Source organism: Coptis chinensis, chromosome 6 (genome assembly GCF_015680905.1).
Source record: "Coptis chinensis isolate HL-2020 chromosome 6, ASM1568090v1, whole genome shotgun sequence".
NCBI classification, from domain to species: Eukaryota; Viridiplantae; Streptophyta; class Magnoliopsida; order Ranunculales; family Ranunculaceae; genus Coptis; species Coptis chinensis.
Window position 1 is genome coordinate 4,924,575 of NC_141461.1, and position 18,168 is coordinate 4,942,742.

General features: G+C 36.5%; 3 protein-coding genes across 4 annotated transcripts; 1 reads left to right on the forward strand and 2 right to left on the reverse strand.

Moving 5' to 3' along the window:
- Positions 1 to 3,832: 3,832 nt before the first annotated feature.
- Positions 3,833 to 7,319, forward strand: LOC147490962 (transmembrane 50A-like protein). The gene is made up of 4 exons (XM_086566238.1): positions 3,833 to 4,189; positions 4,293 to 4,380; positions 6,303 to 6,455; positions 7,012 to 7,319. The coding sequence occupies exons 1-4, from the start codon at positions 4,057 to 4,059 to the stop codon at positions 7,043 to 7,045; spliced, it is 408 nt and encodes a 135-aa protein (XP_086422364.1). The 5' UTR covers positions 3,833 to 4,056; the 3' UTR covers positions 7,046 to 7,319.
- Positions 7,320 to 9,360: 2,041 nt separating this feature from the next.
- On the reverse strand, positions 9,361 to 12,490 carry LOC147490963 (Late embryogenesis abundant (LEA) hydroxyproline-rich glycoprotein family). Of its 2 annotated transcripts, none has more exons than XM_086564711.1 (2): positions 11,700 to 12,490; positions 9,361 to 9,770 (listed from the first exon to the last, which is right to left on the reverse strand). In XM_086564711.1, exons 1-2 carry the CDS (start codon positions 12,354 to 12,356, stop codon positions 9,684 to 9,686), a joined length of 744 nt encoding a protein of 247 aa, XP_086420837.1. In that variant the 5' UTR covers positions 12,357 to 12,490; the 3' UTR covers positions 9,361 to 9,683. The 2 variants fall into 2 exon arrangements, with proteins under 2 accessions (XP_086420837.1, XP_086420838.1); XM_086564712.1 differs by having other exon boundaries at positions 9,608 to 9,748.
- Positions 12,491 to 14,021: 1,531 nt separating this feature from the next.
- On the reverse strand, positions 14,022 to 17,860 carry LOC147490964 (protein-protein interaction regulator family protein). Its single transcript, XM_086564710.1, has 10 exons — positions 17,702 to 17,860; positions 17,519 to 17,626; positions 17,367 to 17,432; positions 17,054 to 17,227; positions 16,883 to 16,972; positions 16,509 to 16,580; positions 15,749 to 15,832; positions 15,422 to 15,522; positions 15,021 to 15,105; positions 14,022 to 14,584 (listed from the first exon to the last, which is right to left on the reverse strand). The coding sequence occupies exons 1-10, from the start codon at positions 17,792 to 17,794 to the stop codon at positions 14,198 to 14,200; spliced, it is 1,260 nt and encodes a 419-aa protein (XP_086420836.1). The 5' UTR covers positions 17,795 to 17,860; the 3' UTR covers positions 14,022 to 14,197.
- Between the last annotated feature and the right edge of the window lie 308 nt (positions 17,861 to 18,168).

Here is an 18,168-nt window from a genome sequence, read left to right on the forward strand (position 1 = left end):
TTTGAAGATCAAATCCATTTGTACATATTTGGGATAAAGAATAATTGGTTGTGTTCGAGGAAATTCTATGAGATCAGTGAAGTATTCATTTTTTTGTCAAGATGCCTCCTAAGCGTGCTACAACAAATAAAATGATGATGATTAACGAAGGAATCACTTCTCAAGCAACATCCAAGAATGAGGAACGCAGAACAAGGCGATCGGCAAGTAGGTTGGTGGAAGAAGTAGAAGAGATACATGAAGAAGAGGTTTCTTTAAAAGTCTTGTGAGAAAGTTTGAAGAATTGGAGAAGCAAAACAAAGTTTTAATGGCCGAAAACAAAGTTGTGAGAGGAGAATGAGAAGCGTGCATTAGAAGTGATGTACGATAAAGATGGAGAGGAATTGAGTTCAGGCACTTCAGTGGTGAGGAACAGTCATCACGAGGAAGTGAGAAAAAACCATCTCGAAGAGGTGCAATCAGTGGCGAAATCGACACCAAAGGCGGTGCAAGAGGAAAGGTAAAAGCACCAATCACGAAAGAAATGGTGCAAGAGATGATGCAGATGCAATTTAGGGACTAGCTACTGGAAAAAGTATCATCTTTGATTCATAAATTGGCTGATGATGTAGGTCGAAACCCGCTGAAAAAGGACATAGATAGGGTGCCATTACCTCCAAAATTTAAAAATCCCAAATTCGCCCAATATGATGGGACAACTAACCTTCATAGACCATCTCTTCAGCTATCGACACTAGTTCTCAATATATCATGGAACGGAGTATTGGGATGCCGTGTTATGTCGGTCATTTTCTTCAAGCCTAAAAGACAAAGCACTGAAGTGGTTATGTACAATACCTGAGGTAACCATTTCGTGTTTTCGTGAAATTGAATAGAGATTCCTCACCAATTATGGTCATCAGAGGGTGAAGCCGAAACAGGTGTCGGTCATATTCCAATTGAAACAAGGAAATAAAGAGTCGTTGAAGGATTTCTTGGCCAGATTTAAGGCTGAAACTCAATCAGTCGAGAGGCTGGACGAGTCTGAAATGACAGCTGTTATGGCTTTCCAAACAGGTATGATACCTGGTTCATATATGCACAAATATATTTTACGTAAGGAAGTTAAAAGTCTACAAAAGTTGTATGACAAAGTTGACATAGATATTCGAGTAGAAGAAGGTATACAAGCAGCCATGACACAAAATGTGTTGCAAGTATCAGAAAAGAAAGATAGGGATAATGGAGATCGACATGAGAGTCGAGATTCCTCGAGATCAGATTACAAAAGGCCTCAAGAAAATTAAATAAATCAAGATAATTAGTCGGAGCAAAGGAGGAGATATGAAAAGACACTAAAAGAAGAGTTGGATCAAAAAAAATTATTACCGTCAATTCCACACCGAAATATATATTAAGGAGGATTGCAAAAGAAGGTTTCGTGATATGGCCAAAATACACACTCAGAGAGATGAAGGGTAGGCTTTATTGTTAATTCCACATTGAAAACCATGAGACGAACAGATGTTTGTAGTTATTAAAAAAAATTGATATGCTGATGAAAGATATGGTAAGTTGCGAGAGTTCAGGGCTAATGTCAGACCTGCAGAAACTGCAACTATACACGAGAAATCTCTTGGAGTAATAAATATGATCTACAAATGGGAGATACCACAGAAGAAAATCATTATAGATAAAATAAGAAAGATTTCGATGGTAAAAGAAGTGCTCGAGGTCAATGTCGAGTCTATTCCAGTAAATCAGAGTCTGGTATCGGTTAGCATTCCAGGAGCAATTATGTTCGTACCAAATGACTTGTCTAAGGTGATGTTGCCGCATGATAATGCATTATTAATCACTTTGCGTATTTCTGGGTATGATGTGCAAAAGATACTGGTGGATTGTGGTAGTTCTGTGAACATTTTATTCTTGAAAGCGTTCACAGGCATCAGTCTCGATGACATTATTAGATTTTAATAATCCACAAGTTATGACCTATTCAATTAAAAGAAGAAAATTATATTCTAATAATTGTAAAATAACATGATAGGTTTAGTTAATATAAGGATTATTAATTTGGTTGTAAATTATTGGTGGTTATGATTTAGTGTTAGTATATGAAATAAAATGATCAAATCATTTTTTTCCGGAAAGTTTAGAAATCAAAACACAAATATCAATGCCATATTGGAAAATATTAAAATATATCTTTTGGATTATTAAAGAAAAAATAGGAGCCCCCCTATGACCCTACTTACAAAAAGGAGTTGGAGAAAAAGACTCAAAAGTCAACAAGTAGTTGAGCAGAGAAAGTTTGTAAGGGCATTCCCAATACAGGTGGATATGGTGGGAATGTGATTTTATTCATCTCTTTATGGTTCAAAACATTTGCCCAATGCAAAGGTGAATATCAAGGTGACTATTTTCCTAAGTCAAAACGAGGATGAAACCTTCAACCGAGATAGTGGTTGAGTTGTGAACTTCAAACGGGATGTTGGATTCCGTCTCGTGTGTGTGTGTGTGTGTGTGTGTGTGTTTTTTTTTTTTTTGTTTTGTTTTGTTTTTTTTTTTTTTTTTTTTTTTTTTTAAATTTTTGGACGGGATGTTGGATCCGTCTCATGTGTTTTGACTTTTTCGATTTTTTAACCCGTTCGAGGCCGGGATGTTTCATTCCATCCCGCGCTTTTTCGATTTTTACATTCAGACGGAATCCAACGTCCCGTTTGAGATTATTTTTCACTTTTGCATTGGGCAGCCTCACCTTGCTTTTCACCAAAATGGTGGAAAAGAGGAGAAATACTGCCTACGTGGAGGTGAATAATAGTGGCTTGCATTGGAAATACTCTAAGCAATAGGTAAATTCATGTTTATTGAGGTGCATCTTAAGATGGAAGTAATGAAACTTGGTTATTGTGGCAGCTGAAACATGGGAGCATATGGCTAGTTAGTTAGCGAACCTTTACACTTAGGGGCGGTAGTTTTGTACATGACCCGCTAACCCGACACGAATCCGATACGAAATTAGCAGGTTTGAGGTGAGAAAAAAGGCTTTTGGGTTATTTAAGGGTTGACTCGTCGAACCTGCAAATAAATGGGTTGGGTTAGGGTCATATATGTTAACCCAAGTAACCCGATAGTATACCTGATTAGTTGGGTCTAATGGGTCGGGTCATCAACCCCTATATAACCTGTTTTAAGATAAGTTTCATTATTTTTTAAAATTTCATTATCCCAACAATCTAAAATAAACGACTAAAAGGAGAAGGATTAGCCATCGATATTCAATTTTCAATGATATGTAATTGAATTATGGATGGTTTTTGAGAATTTATATATATATATATATATATATATATATATATATATATGATAAATAAAATAGTAAAATAGTAAAATACTAAATATTTTGCATACATTGTCAGTGAATCCGATCCAAAACTGATCTAAAATCTCATCTATCATCCCAACTACCTAACATAAATGATTAAAATGAGAAGGATTAATTGTCATATTGACTCATTCAATAAAGATATGTTTAATTATTCAATTTTTATTAATATGTAATTAAATTATAGATGGTTTTTGAGAATTAATACATATTTTGTTGATAAATAAAATCATTAAATACTAAATATTTTGCATACAGGTTGTTTGTAAATCCGATTCGAAACTGATTTAAAATTGACCCATTGGCTTAGCGGGTCACCGTTATATAGGCGGGTTGGATTTGGGTTTAACAAACTCGACACGATTAGTAATTGGATCGGGTTTGGATTTGTTGTGCCTATTCTCCTACCACATAACCCGAATATGACACGATACGAACCCGACCCAACCCGACCCATTGACAGTTGCCCACCCCTATTTACACATTCGAAGTGGCTTCTAATAAAATCGTTAGCAATTTTGTCCTTTTAAATACAAACAATACTTTTAAAGGGATATTGGCCAAAAAAAAAAAATCGGGATTTGTCCTTTTAAATCAAATCATCATATTGGCCTTCGTCCCTCATCAGTTGGCCTTTCCTCACTTTCGATCTCTCCCAAAGCATAATTTCGAAGCTTATACTCAAAACAATGGATTTGGGAGAGTTATGGGCAATTTTCGGACCAGGTGTATCAGGAGCAGTATTTGGAGCGGGTTGGTGGTTTTGGGTCGATGCTGTTGTTTGTAGTTCTGTTAAAGTCTCTTTCCTTCATTATCTACCCGGTGAGTTTTTTTTTTTTTTTTTTTTTTTTACTCAATCTTCAAAATTGATTATGTTTTAGTGATTTTGATTAAATGGGAACGAGGTTTGTTGTTTTAACACCAGGTATATTTGCATCATTGGCTGCTTTGATGTTCAATTGTGTTAGAAGGGAAGATATTGATTATTCTCCTTATGAAGAAGGCGAATGGAGGTGCAATTTTTAATAAATTTTGTATCTTTTGTGGCTAGTTTAGTTTCATGAGTTTTTTGTTTGTTTTACTGATTTTTTACGGTTAAATTGTTTTCAATGTTGTTTAGAAGAGTGTGTATCAGTTGACTATATGTGTGTGGGATTTTATTTGAGCTGATCAGGGTGAAAAACGAGTTGAAACTTGTGTTGGAGGAACTATTTTTTAGTGAATTGCTAATTTGCGCGAGTTAATTGGAAGAATCTTTTTAAATTTTGTGGGAGTAGTGGGTTGTGTGTTCAGAAGGTGATAGATAATAGGTGGGTTCATGCAGGATGCGTTCAGTGGCTTCAATGTGGGGGAGAGTATCAATGTTTGTGGATGGCAGTATGGCACCATAGTCTCCTTTGAGAGGGATGCTAATCGAGGTAAATGTCTCCAGAGGAGTAGATGTTGTTTTTTGAGGTGGTGCATGGATTGACAAGTAGGTTGGGGAAAAGTGGTCTACTCAGTTTTCTTTTTCTTTGTTGTTTTTGTTTAAAGATCTAAACCATGCAACTGAATCCTTATCATATCCTGTTTGGCCTCATTGTGGCCTTGTGGGTGTGGATATAGATCAAATGCTATTCAGGACCTAGTTATTGGGAGATGGAGAGTTTTGGAAGGTGAGTGGTTGCTACCTGTCCAAATTTGGTCAGAGTGTTTTTGCCAACAGTTTCTCACAAATTTTGATCAGATTAGGTGTGATTGATAGATCGTATACTATAACGTGGAACACCTTGCAAAGAGATATAGAAAAGATTACCCTTACGGCGTTACCACCTAGTGAACTAGGGGGAAACGGTTTTTCAGTTTGAAAGAAGTGGTGTTGGATTGAAAAACCATGTCAAATTGGGAGAGAATTGCCAAAAATAGGCTAATTGCTCACAAGAATGCTTTAACCCTGCAAAGGACAACCGACCGGATTAGTCATTGTAATTGCAAAAACATGAAAAATCCGATAGATGTTGGAGTAACTAATGAATTATCTAAGAAGGATAGGCTTGAGTCTGTCAATTTTGGGAGTTAATGCGTCCTCGGTTTGAGGAGAGCACTGAGGGCAGAGGAAAGGAACATGGTAGAAGATGTGACTGGAAGTTTCTCGAATTTTGACTTTCCTTTTGATTCCAAAGATTAAGTGTATTATGGTCAGTCTGAGTATGACAGATAGATGGATATTGGGGCATGCTCATTGCAGACTTGATTCTCTGGACCATTTCTTGATTTGTCGGTTGATTGGAACCCATTCATCATGTAACTGCATTTTAGTGTTGTGACTCGGTGGAGGACTGGTATTGTGGTTGTTGGGATCCGTGTTACCATTTTATCTTCTTGCTAAAGGGACAGTCATTATGCTTTGTACCTGTTATCTTTCACTAATGAACTACCATTTTTTGATTAAAAAGAAAAGGAAAGAAAAATAAAAATGTAGCAGTGGAAATTCACCCTTGTGGCTGTTTTGAGTTATAATAGAATGCTACTACTGGATACCGCTAGTTGTCGTTGTTATGTAAAGTTTTATTTATCAGGTCTTTGTTTATTATCATATCCTTATGAGACATCATTGGATATTCATTTCAAGTTTTATGGGTATCTTCATTACAGTTCAGTCGGATCATAAGTAGGCCTTTTATGCTTAGTTTTGTCTTTATTAATAAATAAACAAAAAAAGTCCAAACATCTTCCCATAAATTGCATTCTCTTCTAATTGGATGGTGAACTTTAAAAAAAGTTTTTTCTGATGGGTTGAAGTGTATTGGTAATGAATGTTGATGTCCTAAGCCTATGGAGATTACATTGGTTGGTTTTGTTAAAAACGCAACTTAAGTATTATGCTGTCTGTAGGGTGTGTTTGTTTCTCCCGACATGAAGTAGCTCTTATCTAATGTAATTTATTAAAATGCAGGTTGAAGCTCTGGCTTTTCTTTGCGTATGTTGTTTCCTTTGTGTCTCTAGCAGCATCTGTCGGCCTACTGGTACAGGATTCATTAGTGAAATCAGGACCTTCTGTGTGGACTGGCACTGCTGGTGTTTTGCAGTGTGTGTTTGTACTAATCAGGTATATTTAGTCGATTGTCATAGTATTTTTTTGGTACATAAATATGAAAGCTATCACTTGTTTGGACCCTGTTAATGGCAGACCTTTTGTTGGATAATCTTACAGCGCAGAACTTAACCGTACCATTTTGTTGCATAGTAATATAGATATTGATGGATGGTCTGTAGCAACAATTTGTTAACTTAATATTCCATTTCTTCATAGTCTTCTTAAAGTGTAGCTGCTATTACATGCTTAGGAATGAACTACCTATTATATTTTTCAACACACGCTTAATTACACATGTAGTCCAGACCTACTTAACGTTGCTCTTACGTGGGATAGCATTGGTATGAAAAGACAAAAATACAAAATTGCAAGGTCTCAATTAACATCATCATTCATGCCTGATATGGGAAAAGAACTAAGATTATATAAAAGGACTCAAAGATGATATTCACTTCACTTGGCTGAGATTTGTTTTGAACTACCAAAGTTTTAGACAACAAGCTGTTGGTGTTTAGTTGTTCTGAACTTTGTTCCCAATCTCTATTGATTTTTTGATGTACTTCTGCAGTGGGCTCATGTACTGGACATCTCATTCAGAATAGTTTGGCGTTTCATGGCTTACTGTGGGGAAGTGAATCAGAGATCAAGCAACCACCCATGTATTAACGTTTTAACTTTCTAGTTGGTGGAAAGAAAAGTAGTTTCTTCTTGTAGCGGCGTGGTTTCCTGTAAATGTGTACAAGCATTTAAATGCTACTCTTATTAAATTATTGGTGGTCTATCTCTTGCAGTGGGCCTCCCTTGTTGGTGCTGCTAAACAGATTCAGCTGTATTGGTAGTTCAAGATATTATTATATGTACATCTTTAGTCATAAACATCTTTATTAGCTAGTCATTCTCGAGGTTTAAGAATTGTACTGACATTTCTGGTAAGACTATTGCTGATTGAACATGTTCTCCATGGACGTTGAATGCTCGTCCAAGATTGCCTCCATTGGCCCACACAGAGCAGTCCTGTGTCCGTTCACTTAGGTGTCAACTATGTCACATACTGAAAACTTGAGATTGAGAATTATTGCCTCACGGAAAGTGAAACCCTCTGTAAGATCTCTAGATTGACTGCAAGTCTGCAACAACCTTTTGGCAACGAAGTCCAACATGGTTGGAGATGTATTGACGCCAGACTTCACTTGAAGTAGGATTTGAGGGAAATATGTTCGAATTTGATCAGAAGTACTAGCCCGTACCTGTGACTCCTGTGAGTGCCAGAGCTTTACGTAACTGAATTTTTTGATACACTTGTTCCAATTTTTCGTATAAATTATGCCCGAGAGTATCGGTTGCGAAGCAGGAAGTTGTTTTTCCTTTGTTAAAACTTAAAAGTAATACTTCGATACTAAATGTTATCTAGTAACACTTTGATACTAAATGCCATACTAAATTTAATACTTTGACACTAAATGTTACTTAAAAGGAAAAAGAGAAATAAAAAATAGTTTAAACAAAGACAAGCCGACTACGCATTTCGCAAGTCCACTTTCTTTTTGTAGATCTAGCAAGAACTTTCTCGCGGTTTCCTGGTTACACACAGTCAATTCATGGCTGGATAATGGAGCTGCTTTCACTTTGTCATCGAGATCCCCCGATCATGCGGTGTCCATGTGATTAAAAAACAAAAAACAACAACCCCACCCCCACCTCTAATCCCTTTTTTTCTTTGTCCACTTTATCTAAACAAGTATATAATTATCCATTAGTATTATCTAATATCTACAAGTCATCTTAAAAATGCTTTAATCGATATGAAAAACGATTAAAAGGGTATCTAACTTTACAAGTTATGACAATATGGGTGATGATACCAGAGGTATGGGGATCGAATCCCACCAGCATCAAAGAGTTACTGATCTCATTTAAAATAGGCTTACCAAACAAAAACAAAAAAAAAAACAATATGGGGACTAAACTATTTTTTCGGTCAAATTAGAGATCAAACTTTTTAATTTTTGCAATGTGGGGACTAGTTACACATGTGGTCTAAATTTCTCATGTGGTGTTTCATAATTCACAAGTTACATACATTGTTATACACTTTCTTATCAAAGTGTATAACAATTAATTCGAATTGTAAAACACTGTGTGAAAAATTTAGATGTCATGTTACACATATCCCCACATTGCAAAAATTAAAAAGTTTGGTCCCCAATTTGACAAAAAAAAAGTTTATAGTATTGAAATTTGTAAAGTTCGATACCTTTTTTAGGCCTTTTTCGTAGATTCTTATACACATTGCAGACTACTTTTGGAAATTCTGTTGGGTTCTGATTCTGTGTGGACGCTGTCTTGCGCGCCTACTTGTTCACAGCTCAATAAGATTAAGCAGATGATACAGGACTAATACAGCAAGAAGTGTAAGTGCATAAATTCCCTATCTTACAATTGTTTTTCACCTAAAAGCATAAGGAGGGGATGTTTTAACGTTAAACTAAATAAGTATGTCAAATGATGGAAATTGATGAACTTTTCAAACCAATCTCATATTAATCTAGCTTTTATTTAGGTCCAATTTTACAATGGTCTTGAAAAACACTGGATTTTCTCAATTTGCAGAGTTTTCTCTCAAACAAGCTGTTCAAACTTCGAAGGAACCTGCGAAGTCACTTGAACAAGTTGTTCGATCAATGGCACCTCTAATCAAAATAGGATTAAGGCGGACAAACACTGTCAATGAAAATGCCATATGCCAGGTCCATGGGCGACCACACTACGTATGAGAATAGACACCACCAATCATTCAAACAGCTTTTTCGGATCCAAAGTATACTAAAACATGAATAAATAGAAAAAAAAAAAAAAAAAGCAGGTCCGCCCCACAGAGAGAGTGCAGGGTGGCATTTGGAAAGGCACAAGATACAAATTAGTCAATAATCAAAGGGTTATAAAATCATTATCTGGTTGTAAAGCACCATACAAGTGAGATGGTAATTTGTCAAAATAAGTATTTGATGGAAAATGGAAAATGAAGAATGGTGCGGGAGGAAAGAATTTACAATTTGAAAACTGTGGACAAAAAAATTCATACAAAACCTCCTTTCCCATCCTCCTCCTCTGCTCACAAAATGTCGTAAGACTAGGTTGAAGGCTTCTTTTCCACCGCCTTTCTTTCTCTCATACTCTTCGATGGCCTTAAAAGTTGGATTCAAAAGTTAACATATTACAAAGAAGTCACCATTGTCAACATTAGACAGTCAATCCATCGACTCCGCATTGTTTGTATGTCATTGATTGCTTGCGAGGACTAATCACTATTGCACAATCCACCGAAACCTTTAGTGATAGGTTCACATTAGTATTTCCACTTATTAATTCTAAAGTGTACAGAAACAAAAAGATCATCATATATTTAGTGTGAAAGAGACTGCAATAGTGAATTGTGATGGAATGAAAAAGAGAAACAAAAAATTTATTTGAGAAAACATTCATACAAATTTACACATCTACACAAGTGAATAATTCTTCAACTAAAAAGTAGCACCTCTAGACAAAGCTAGACAAGAGCATAGATAAGTGCATAAGTTATCGGGATGCTGAAATAAGAGTTCGATTAGCCTATTTGGTTATCTGAGCACTTTCAGTAAGTAACCAAGAGTGTGTTTGGCAACTGAGACTGGAAACTAATTAGGAATAGAATGAAGTAGCAAACCATTGGAATGGAATCTATTAGAATAGAATTTGATTCCAACTTACAAAATGTGTATTTGGCAAACGTTCAGAAATCATCGGAATTCAATTCCTACTTCAATTAATGTGTTTGGTTGCCGTATAGAATCCTCTAACAGACTCCAATTTTTAGTTTATTTCTCCATTTTCGGATTAGAAATAAAAAACCGATTATTTGGATTCTTTTGGATTAACAGGGTCGGTTAAAGACTTAATAAAAAGAATTGGAGTCCGTTTAGAATCCAACTATGTCTCCAAATAGGCTAAAAGTGAATGGTCCACCAAAAATTCCAGTTAATTCCATTCCTCAAGTCCGATTCCTGATAAACAAACGCACCCTAAAGTCTATGTTTTGCCTTCTTGTTCCATTGGTACAATTTCCATCTAAATTACTCCTTCCACATTACTAAATACATAGTCTCTGCTAATGATAAAACAGGGCAAAGGACTTACGTGTACGGCCTACAAAATAAAAGGGCCAAACCAAAACTCCGCAATTATTCACAAGGAAAGAACAAAATCCATTTCAATATGGAAAAAATGAAAAATGAAATCTTCCTTAATATAATTTTGATTCGAGACAAGTATCTTAATTCTACTTCCATCTTCCAAAACAGAAGCCATGTTAATGCGTCTGTCCTATAAGCATTAACATGACCTCATTACAATTGACACGGTCCATCAACAAAATGTCTGATTCTTTTTATGAATATCTCAGTCTATATAGATTTCAAATCAAACCCGTTTCATAGATATAATCATGCTCGAAAATCAATTCATTGCAAGATGAGAAAATCTACCCTACACAAGTTAGATTGTGTTCCACTTCAACTATTATGCTGTCACATCAGCTAAATATATAATGATCCATATATAATTATGCTTCAACTCAATAGATTCATTCCCTAGTTCGTATAAGAATTCTTGTGGGTGCTCACTTTTCTTTAAGTTTGTAAACCTATCATATACAACAAGCCCCAGACCTCTCGTATCCCGACTTTGCTAGTGGGCACCAGCAACATTATTATTATGCTTTAATAGATAGTGAATTGCTGTTTTTTAAAACAGGAAATCAACATCAATTCCACACCAGTAATACATGTGGAATTTTGGCAAATTGACACACTTGTGCCAAACCTCATTGGACACTATTCTTCCTCATTCCCATCAACATTAACATTAACAAAACAAAAAAAAAAAAAACACCCCAATAAAGTAACACACTCTTAACAAAGTTAAGAACATGGATATCCTCTTATAAAGTTAACAACCACAAGGAAGGAATATAAAAAAATGTGGATAGCATACAAAGTTGCCAAATATACCACCACAGCAACATCCATCATTCCAAACATTTATATATGAACTCATTTTTCAGTACATCAAAGGATATGAATGGCATGCAACATTAGACAATGGGGGTTGCACAATGCAACTATTTAAAATATGGTCAATCACATGGGTACCACGTTTTATCAATTATATCACCGGCACCAGAAAAAGTGTAAAGTAAACAAGAACAAGGACAAGACTAACCTTAACCCGGGGAGAAGTGAAATCCAAAATCCGGATCTTAGCACCAACATCACCAATGACTTTCAATTCAACACGATCATTAAGGCTGGCATCTTTAATCATTTCAGTAGCATCGGCTTGTAGCAAATTAACTCTATCAACATTAACATTAGTAACAACTTGTCTAGCACTATGAGCTGGTTGATAAAACCCATGTACTGAAGCAACACCCAAAGGCACACCTCTATACATTACATAAAACTCCATTCCACTATACTTTATACCAACTTTGTTTGGATTCACAGCTCTAAATACCATCCTAATAGTTAGTGACAATGAAGCTGATGGGATTGCTGGGCTTGCAAGTGTTGTTGAGCTTGTTGGGGTGATTCCAACATACTGAACATTTACTTGTTCTAGCTCAAATTGAGGTTTTTTGGGCTTTACTGCTAGGAGTATTACAAGTATGACAGCTAGGACTAGTAGACCAAGAAATGTTAAGAGTAGAAAAAGACAACAACAACATCCTTTGAATGATGCTGATGATGATGAAGAATCGGGATGGTAACGGTTTTGGTTGTGGTTGTTGTTAGTATGTTGGTGGCTGTGATTAGTGGGATGGTGGCGTGGAGGTGGAGGTGGAGCTGGGTGTGAGTTCATGTTAGTTGCTGAAGGCATATTTTTATGAGTGTATTATGATTATGGAGAGAATGAGAGCTAAGGATATGAGCTCAAGTCTCTTTCTTTCTTGGCCAACATCAGTTTTTCTTCGATTTTGTTTTGAGAGGAGAGATGGAGTGAGGAGGTTGCTTTTTTTTCTTTGTTTGCTTGCTTCACAAATAAGCAAAAAACAAAAGCAGAGAATGGGCGGATGGAAACACAAGTTATTTTGTCATCATGGGCTCGTGGCATCATTATACCTCTGTTTTCCTTTATTGGAAGTTTGGAACTCAAGGAAAAATTAGCAGAAAAATTACTATAGCTGGACTTCTATGTTCTTTGAAAGAAACTGAGTAGTAATTTTGAATTCAATGCTAGATTACCATCAGAAATTCAGAATGATTCTTTGAATAAATTGTACATCCACGCATGTCTCAAGGAGTCAAGGGTCAAGGTCATGTCTCATTTGGATATTATTGGTTTGGTCTATCACTTCATGCTCAAAATGTATACCCATTTTCGTGCATTGGCACCACCACATCTTATTGTGCATTGTTTCCGAACATGTTTCCAATGGTTAAAAATGATCAAGTGCGCAAAAAATAAGGAAGATGGATGAAGTGTTCAAAATTTTATTTTGACAAGTTCACCACATGATTGTAAGTTCAACTGTTGCAGTTCACGCAATCGTGAGACATGTGCAGACAAGAGCACGGTCTCAATTGTTTTTTCTTATGAAAGCATCCATACTCCCACGATTGAATGGGAACAGTACATTGAAATTGAGCTATTGTAGGCGTAGAAAGTAACTTGTACTTTTAGCAGCCCGTAAACAAAAGTAGTGATCCACCAAAAGAAGTTTGTGGCATTATTCCACCATGGTGATTGTCAGCAATTCCATCCCAGCAGCCATCATATGGGTGATGAAGAGCTATACTCCTAACTCCCATCAATATTATTCCAGTTAGAGACTTGGATGTACATAGAGCATCCCCATTTGACATTAGAGCTTTCCCTATCCCCGACGGTGTCGTAGTCATTTCTACCAATTCACTAGCCATAGGCTGGGTCGGTGTTTGTATGATTGGCAAGTCACTAGCCGTGCTAGTGACTGATAACTACTACAATTCTGGTCTTCGCCTCAAAGCTCTCAAGGGACATGAAAGCACTGCTCAAAATTGCCTCGGTGACCACTGGCTCTGAAATCAGAGACACATTCTCCTTATGGACGAGTGGAGCACCTCTCTAGACTCCAGTAACTATTGTTTGCTGGCTTGGATTGTTTTTTTCTTAGAGTTCGTCTACCCCAAAGATATCTTCATAGGGACGCCAGCCGAGACCGTTGGATCCGACGGTCCGAAAATAAAAAACAAACCCATATTCTCTCTCTTCTTTTTTGTTTTTGATTTTCGGACCGTTGGATTTCGGATCCAACTGTCTCGAAACACTCATCCCTATAGGGATATTCTCGTGGTAGCCCAGATCTTTTTCTTATCTCATTACCCCCCACGTGCGCTGGAACTGTAAAATTGATCTACCTCCACTATCTCCTTTTTGCTTTCTTGTTTAGTTGTCTTTTTGCTTTTCATTCTTTACGGTTTTGCTTTCCATATGGAATATCAGACCCTCCAAAGTGGTGTCACTGGTGTGTAATTGATGCATCAACAATAAGCACACGGTAACTAGATTCACACTCAATATTCAGATTAGGAGAAATGTTCAATATAGAAAAATAAAACAAGAAAAACAAATATAAATTCATTGAGAAGGGCTCTAATACACCAACCTAGAATTATAACTACCGAGACACAGGACAAATAAAATAACAAAATACCAAAAAAGATGAATATCAGCATAAACTAGATATCATCCGGGCTTGGACTAGCATCACCTGCTTCAGGCTTGGTAGCAACATCAAGGCTCCTGTTGTTATCGTCAGCCACAAGCACGTCATCCATTATATCATCTTCCCCGACATTGATATCTTCCACGTCATCATCATCGTCATTGTTTTCAGCACTTCCAGGGATCTTTCTTGTCTTTGGACCATGCTCAAGTTGGTGAGTCTCCAGCTCTTTGTCCATTGTTTCCTGTAAATTAATTGTATTGTTGTTTCCTCTCCTCATATTTCTGCCATTTTGCAACCTTTCCAGCTCTTTTTCCACATTTGCTACGTATTGCTCCCCAATCTGCTTTTGATACTCTGATAGCTCCTCCCTTCTAGCATTTTTCCATTCTAGAAAAGCCTGGAAAAGGGTGTAAGAAGATAAATAACCAGCTTCCAGGAGAGATTGTTATACTTCCAAGGCAAATATCTAATTATCTACCAATAGTTGTCAAAGAAACAGAATATTGTATTTCCTTATCAATAAACAAATGTAGTTGATCAGCCAGATAAATAGCACTTATAATTGTCCCAACATCTTATTAGTGAAATATAAATTTGCAATCCCAACCATGTTTAGTGTGCTAGAGACCTAAGACGGAGCTTTTATAGAACTCAGACAAATTGCCAGACATCATTTGGTCTGAGGTGGCTCAACGTTCAGATAAAAGACAGTCATGAAATAGCTTAAGATACATGAATCCTGTATCTTTTTCGTTCAAAAAGATATGTACAAAAGAGATGCAGAATATGTTAATCCTCAAACGAAAAGAACTGAAAATAGAGGGCAACCAAACCTTTTCTTTTCTCTGCTCAGCCACAGTTTCATCATCATCCAACGGTTTCACAGGCATGTAACAGATTGAAGGCTCTGTTTTGGTCCTAACACAAGCACAATGCATAATCAAATAAAAGGGTATCACTAAACAAAATAAAATGCAGCTATGCTACCTATTATACTAGGAAGCTAGAAAGCCTCCAGATGCTTCAAACAAAAACTATCCGCACGAACAGAAACTTATCTTTGTCTCAACAAAATTGTGAATATGGATACTTTGGACCGAAATAAAAAATAACCTGAGAAAAAGGAGCAACAAAGTCAACTTCAGCAAAGTAAAGAAAAATGGTGAACTCCTCCCAGAGTCCCAGCAGCAAAATCACCTTATGAAATAGCACATCTAATCATATGAAAATTTACCTTAAATAATTGCCAAGTATTTTATGGTGCTCACTCCACTTGAGAAAGAGCAACTCCAGTTTTTTTTCTTCTGCCTTGGCAGCTACCCGAGCTCGGAGAGTCTGCAGTAAACACACGAGGAATTAGGCTATGCTGGAGATCAACTCCTAGGTAAATTCTTTGGAAGGTCTGTTTCCTTTCTTTCAGCCATAGTACAAAAGTAAAGAAGTCGAGAGGTATATCTTGGTAAAAATCCTTAAAAAGGTATGAGAAACCTACAGAAGGTATGGAATGATTGATAAAGTCTCCAATCAAGTTTCATAAATAAGTAAAGAAGAAAGTACACACCAAATCCCTCCTCCGATTTTCTGCAATTTTTTCACGCTCTTGTTGCCTCAACTTGTCGCTTTCTTCTCGCGCCCTTTGTTCAGCCTACATAGAAAGTTTGATATTTTGATTACTACATGAAAAAATCATGCTTTCATATATGAGATTTATAAACATATTCAAGAAATGCTGCATTAAGGATTCAACATGATACAGTACTGACAAATTCCTAGATTGTTTTGAAAAGTTTAAGGGCCAGTTGGGATGAGAAAGCAATGAGTAGCTTCTTTACAACTTAATTCAAGCTATTAATACCATTTTGAAAACAGAAATGTTTTGGTACAGGTTGGGACACTTCCAAGCTGGGAAGTCAAATCTAATAAGCAATGGCAAATCATTAAGGTTTCTCCTCTACAAAAAGAACCACCACAATTTCCACTTCTAACAAGGCTCTGTTAGACGGTTACACGGTCGCAAATCAGTTGATTCTTTCAAGCTAAGTATCCTCACATTATGTCATCTAACTCTTTCCTTTGTACATCTTGTTACTTATCTCTGTCTTCAGCTATTCTAGCCCAATCTTAAAAATTAGGATACCATGGAGTCCTGGGACATACTAATGATTACATGCCACTGTTTCAAGTGCAAGACATTTCTTTTATGTTTAATATGTATTTGTATGCTTTCTACTGGTTCTTGGGTATACAAAATCCATCCATTGAAAAAGAAAGTAAGTGCACTAAAAATATAAGTAAACCAAGAAAAGCTGACAAGAACTCACTTTCTGCATAGAATTTGACCTGCGCATATACGCCTCTGTTCCCGATAGATGTATGTCTTCTTTCTGAAATTTCTGAAATGAAAATAAAAGATGTAAATGGAAAGTGGGGAAAATCCAAACTGTTTCAAAATCATACTACACATTCATCTCGTAGTAATTATCCCTAATAAAAATGCTTTGGGATTTCATTTTAACCTCAATACTTAAATAATGTAGGACGAAATAATGACATCCTTAAGATTTAATAATGTACACATCAGCATGCATATTCATTGAAAAACTCAAGTCACTACCAATATAAGAGAGTTGTTAATGACTAGTTTCAAATGCAAAACTGGACCTGATATGATATAATTAGTCAGAAAGACAACTACCTCCAATGTGCCCAAAAGCGATCCAAGCATTCTCCTATTCCTGTTAACCAAGGTGGGGTCAGTAACTTCCCTCGATGCCCTGCCAGAATCCTAACACATACAAAACATGATATTAAACTTTCCAGTCGCATGTGTGAAAAAATTACTATATGAAGAGTGAACATATAGTACCTTCCTATACAGTCCCCGATTACCATCTCTCCTCCTGAAATCACGACTCTGCTGATACTCACTAGAGATGTTCTTCTCAGTATCCAATCTAGTATCACCTTCTGTAGTAGACTCCTTCTCTTTCACATCCTGTGCTCCATCTGCAACATCCTCAGTGGCGTCTCCATCCTTCACCTTCATTATAACACAGAAATCAAAACTTGCTTATCTTTTACTTAAGAAAACCTCATCATACAAAAATAATCATTGCTTTTCATCTATAACTATCTCAGCTACAATGTGCATAATAGAGTACAAGTAGTAAAATATAAACCATGACAACAGCTGAAGAAAGACGCCTTTTGGGAGCTGGTTGATCTTCTGGATCCACGCGACCCGCCTAAAAACAATACAACATTAAAAACCCCAACAAAGCCAAAAACATGTAATGAACTAAAACCAATAAAAAATTGAAAATAAACTTACTGGTCTAACAAAGGCACGTTGTCGAGCATTAGGAGGAAAATTTCTGGGTCCATTAGCTGGTAAACCACCTCGACGAAGACCCCTTGGGTCTCTAAGACGATCAGTAATCTGAAATAATAAAAGTAACATTAATAACATGAGAGAAAATTAAAAAAGAATGAAACTTTTGGGATAAAAAAGCACCTCTCTTTGTTGACGATGAAGCTCTTGGATTTCATCTAAGAGTTCTCCTTCTGTTTTCTCTGCCGCTGTTGTTGTGCTGCTGCTCCCCATCATCGTTTTCGTTTCCTCTTGTGGATTCGAGTGTGCACCTCTTTTCTTTGCCTTTGCTCTTGGGCCTCGGTTCGTACTTTCATATTGGGCCTAAAAAACACAACTACAGTCTACAGGATCGGTGCAAACGATCACAATCCCATTAGTGCTGATTGGCACCCCGACCAATTACCAATTACAAGGTAGTGGGGCATCCCTCCATTAATCATATAAATTGTTGTACACTCCTCATTTCTTTTTATCAACCAAGCACCCACTCTTCTAATTCTTATTAAATATAGTTTTTATACATAAAAATAATCAAACAAAAAATACAAAAGAAAAAAACTCTGGTGCTCAACTTGTGGCATCTAAAACCTCGTTCATCACTCAATCTT

What these genes read in the sequence shown, in the direction of transcription:
- LOC147490962 (XM_086566238.1), top strand. Translation starts at nt 4,057, where the DNA reads ATGGATTTGGGAGAGTTATGGGCAATTTTCGGACCAGGTGTATCAGGA. An exon ending in TTTCCTTCATTATCTACCCG is followed by an intron (nt 4,190 to 4,292) that starts GTGAGTTTTTTT and finishes TTTTAACACCAG; the next exon opens with GTATATTTGCATCATTGGCT. An exon ending in TATGAAGAAGGCGAATGGAG is followed by an intron (nt 4,381 to 6,302) that starts GTGCAATTTTTA and finishes ATTAAAATGCAG; the next exon opens with GTTGAAGCTCTGGCTTTTCT.
- LOC147490963 (XM_086564711.1), bottom strand. Translation starts at nt 12,356, where the DNA reads ATGCCTTCAGCAACTAACATGAACTCACACCCAGCTCCACCTCCACCT. An exon ending in TCACTTCTCCCCGGGTTAAG is followed by an intron (nt 9,771 to 11,699) that starts GTTAGTCTTGTC and finishes CTATCACTAAAG; the next exon opens with GTTTCGGTGGATTGTGCAAT.
- LOC147490964 (XM_086564710.1), bottom strand. Translation starts at nt 17,794, where the DNA reads ATGATGGGGAGCAGCAGCACAACAACAGCGGCAGAGAAAACAGAAGGA. An exon ending in AACGTGCCTTTGTTAGACCA is followed by an intron (nt 17,433 to 17,518) that starts GTAAGTTTATTT and finishes TATTGTTTTTAG; the next exon opens with GCGGGTCGCGTGGATCCAGA. An exon ending in GGTCAAATTCTATGCAGAAA is followed by an intron (nt 15,833 to 16,508) that starts GTGAGTTCTTGT and finishes CTTTCTATGTAG; the next exon opens with GCTGAACAAAGGGCGCGAGA.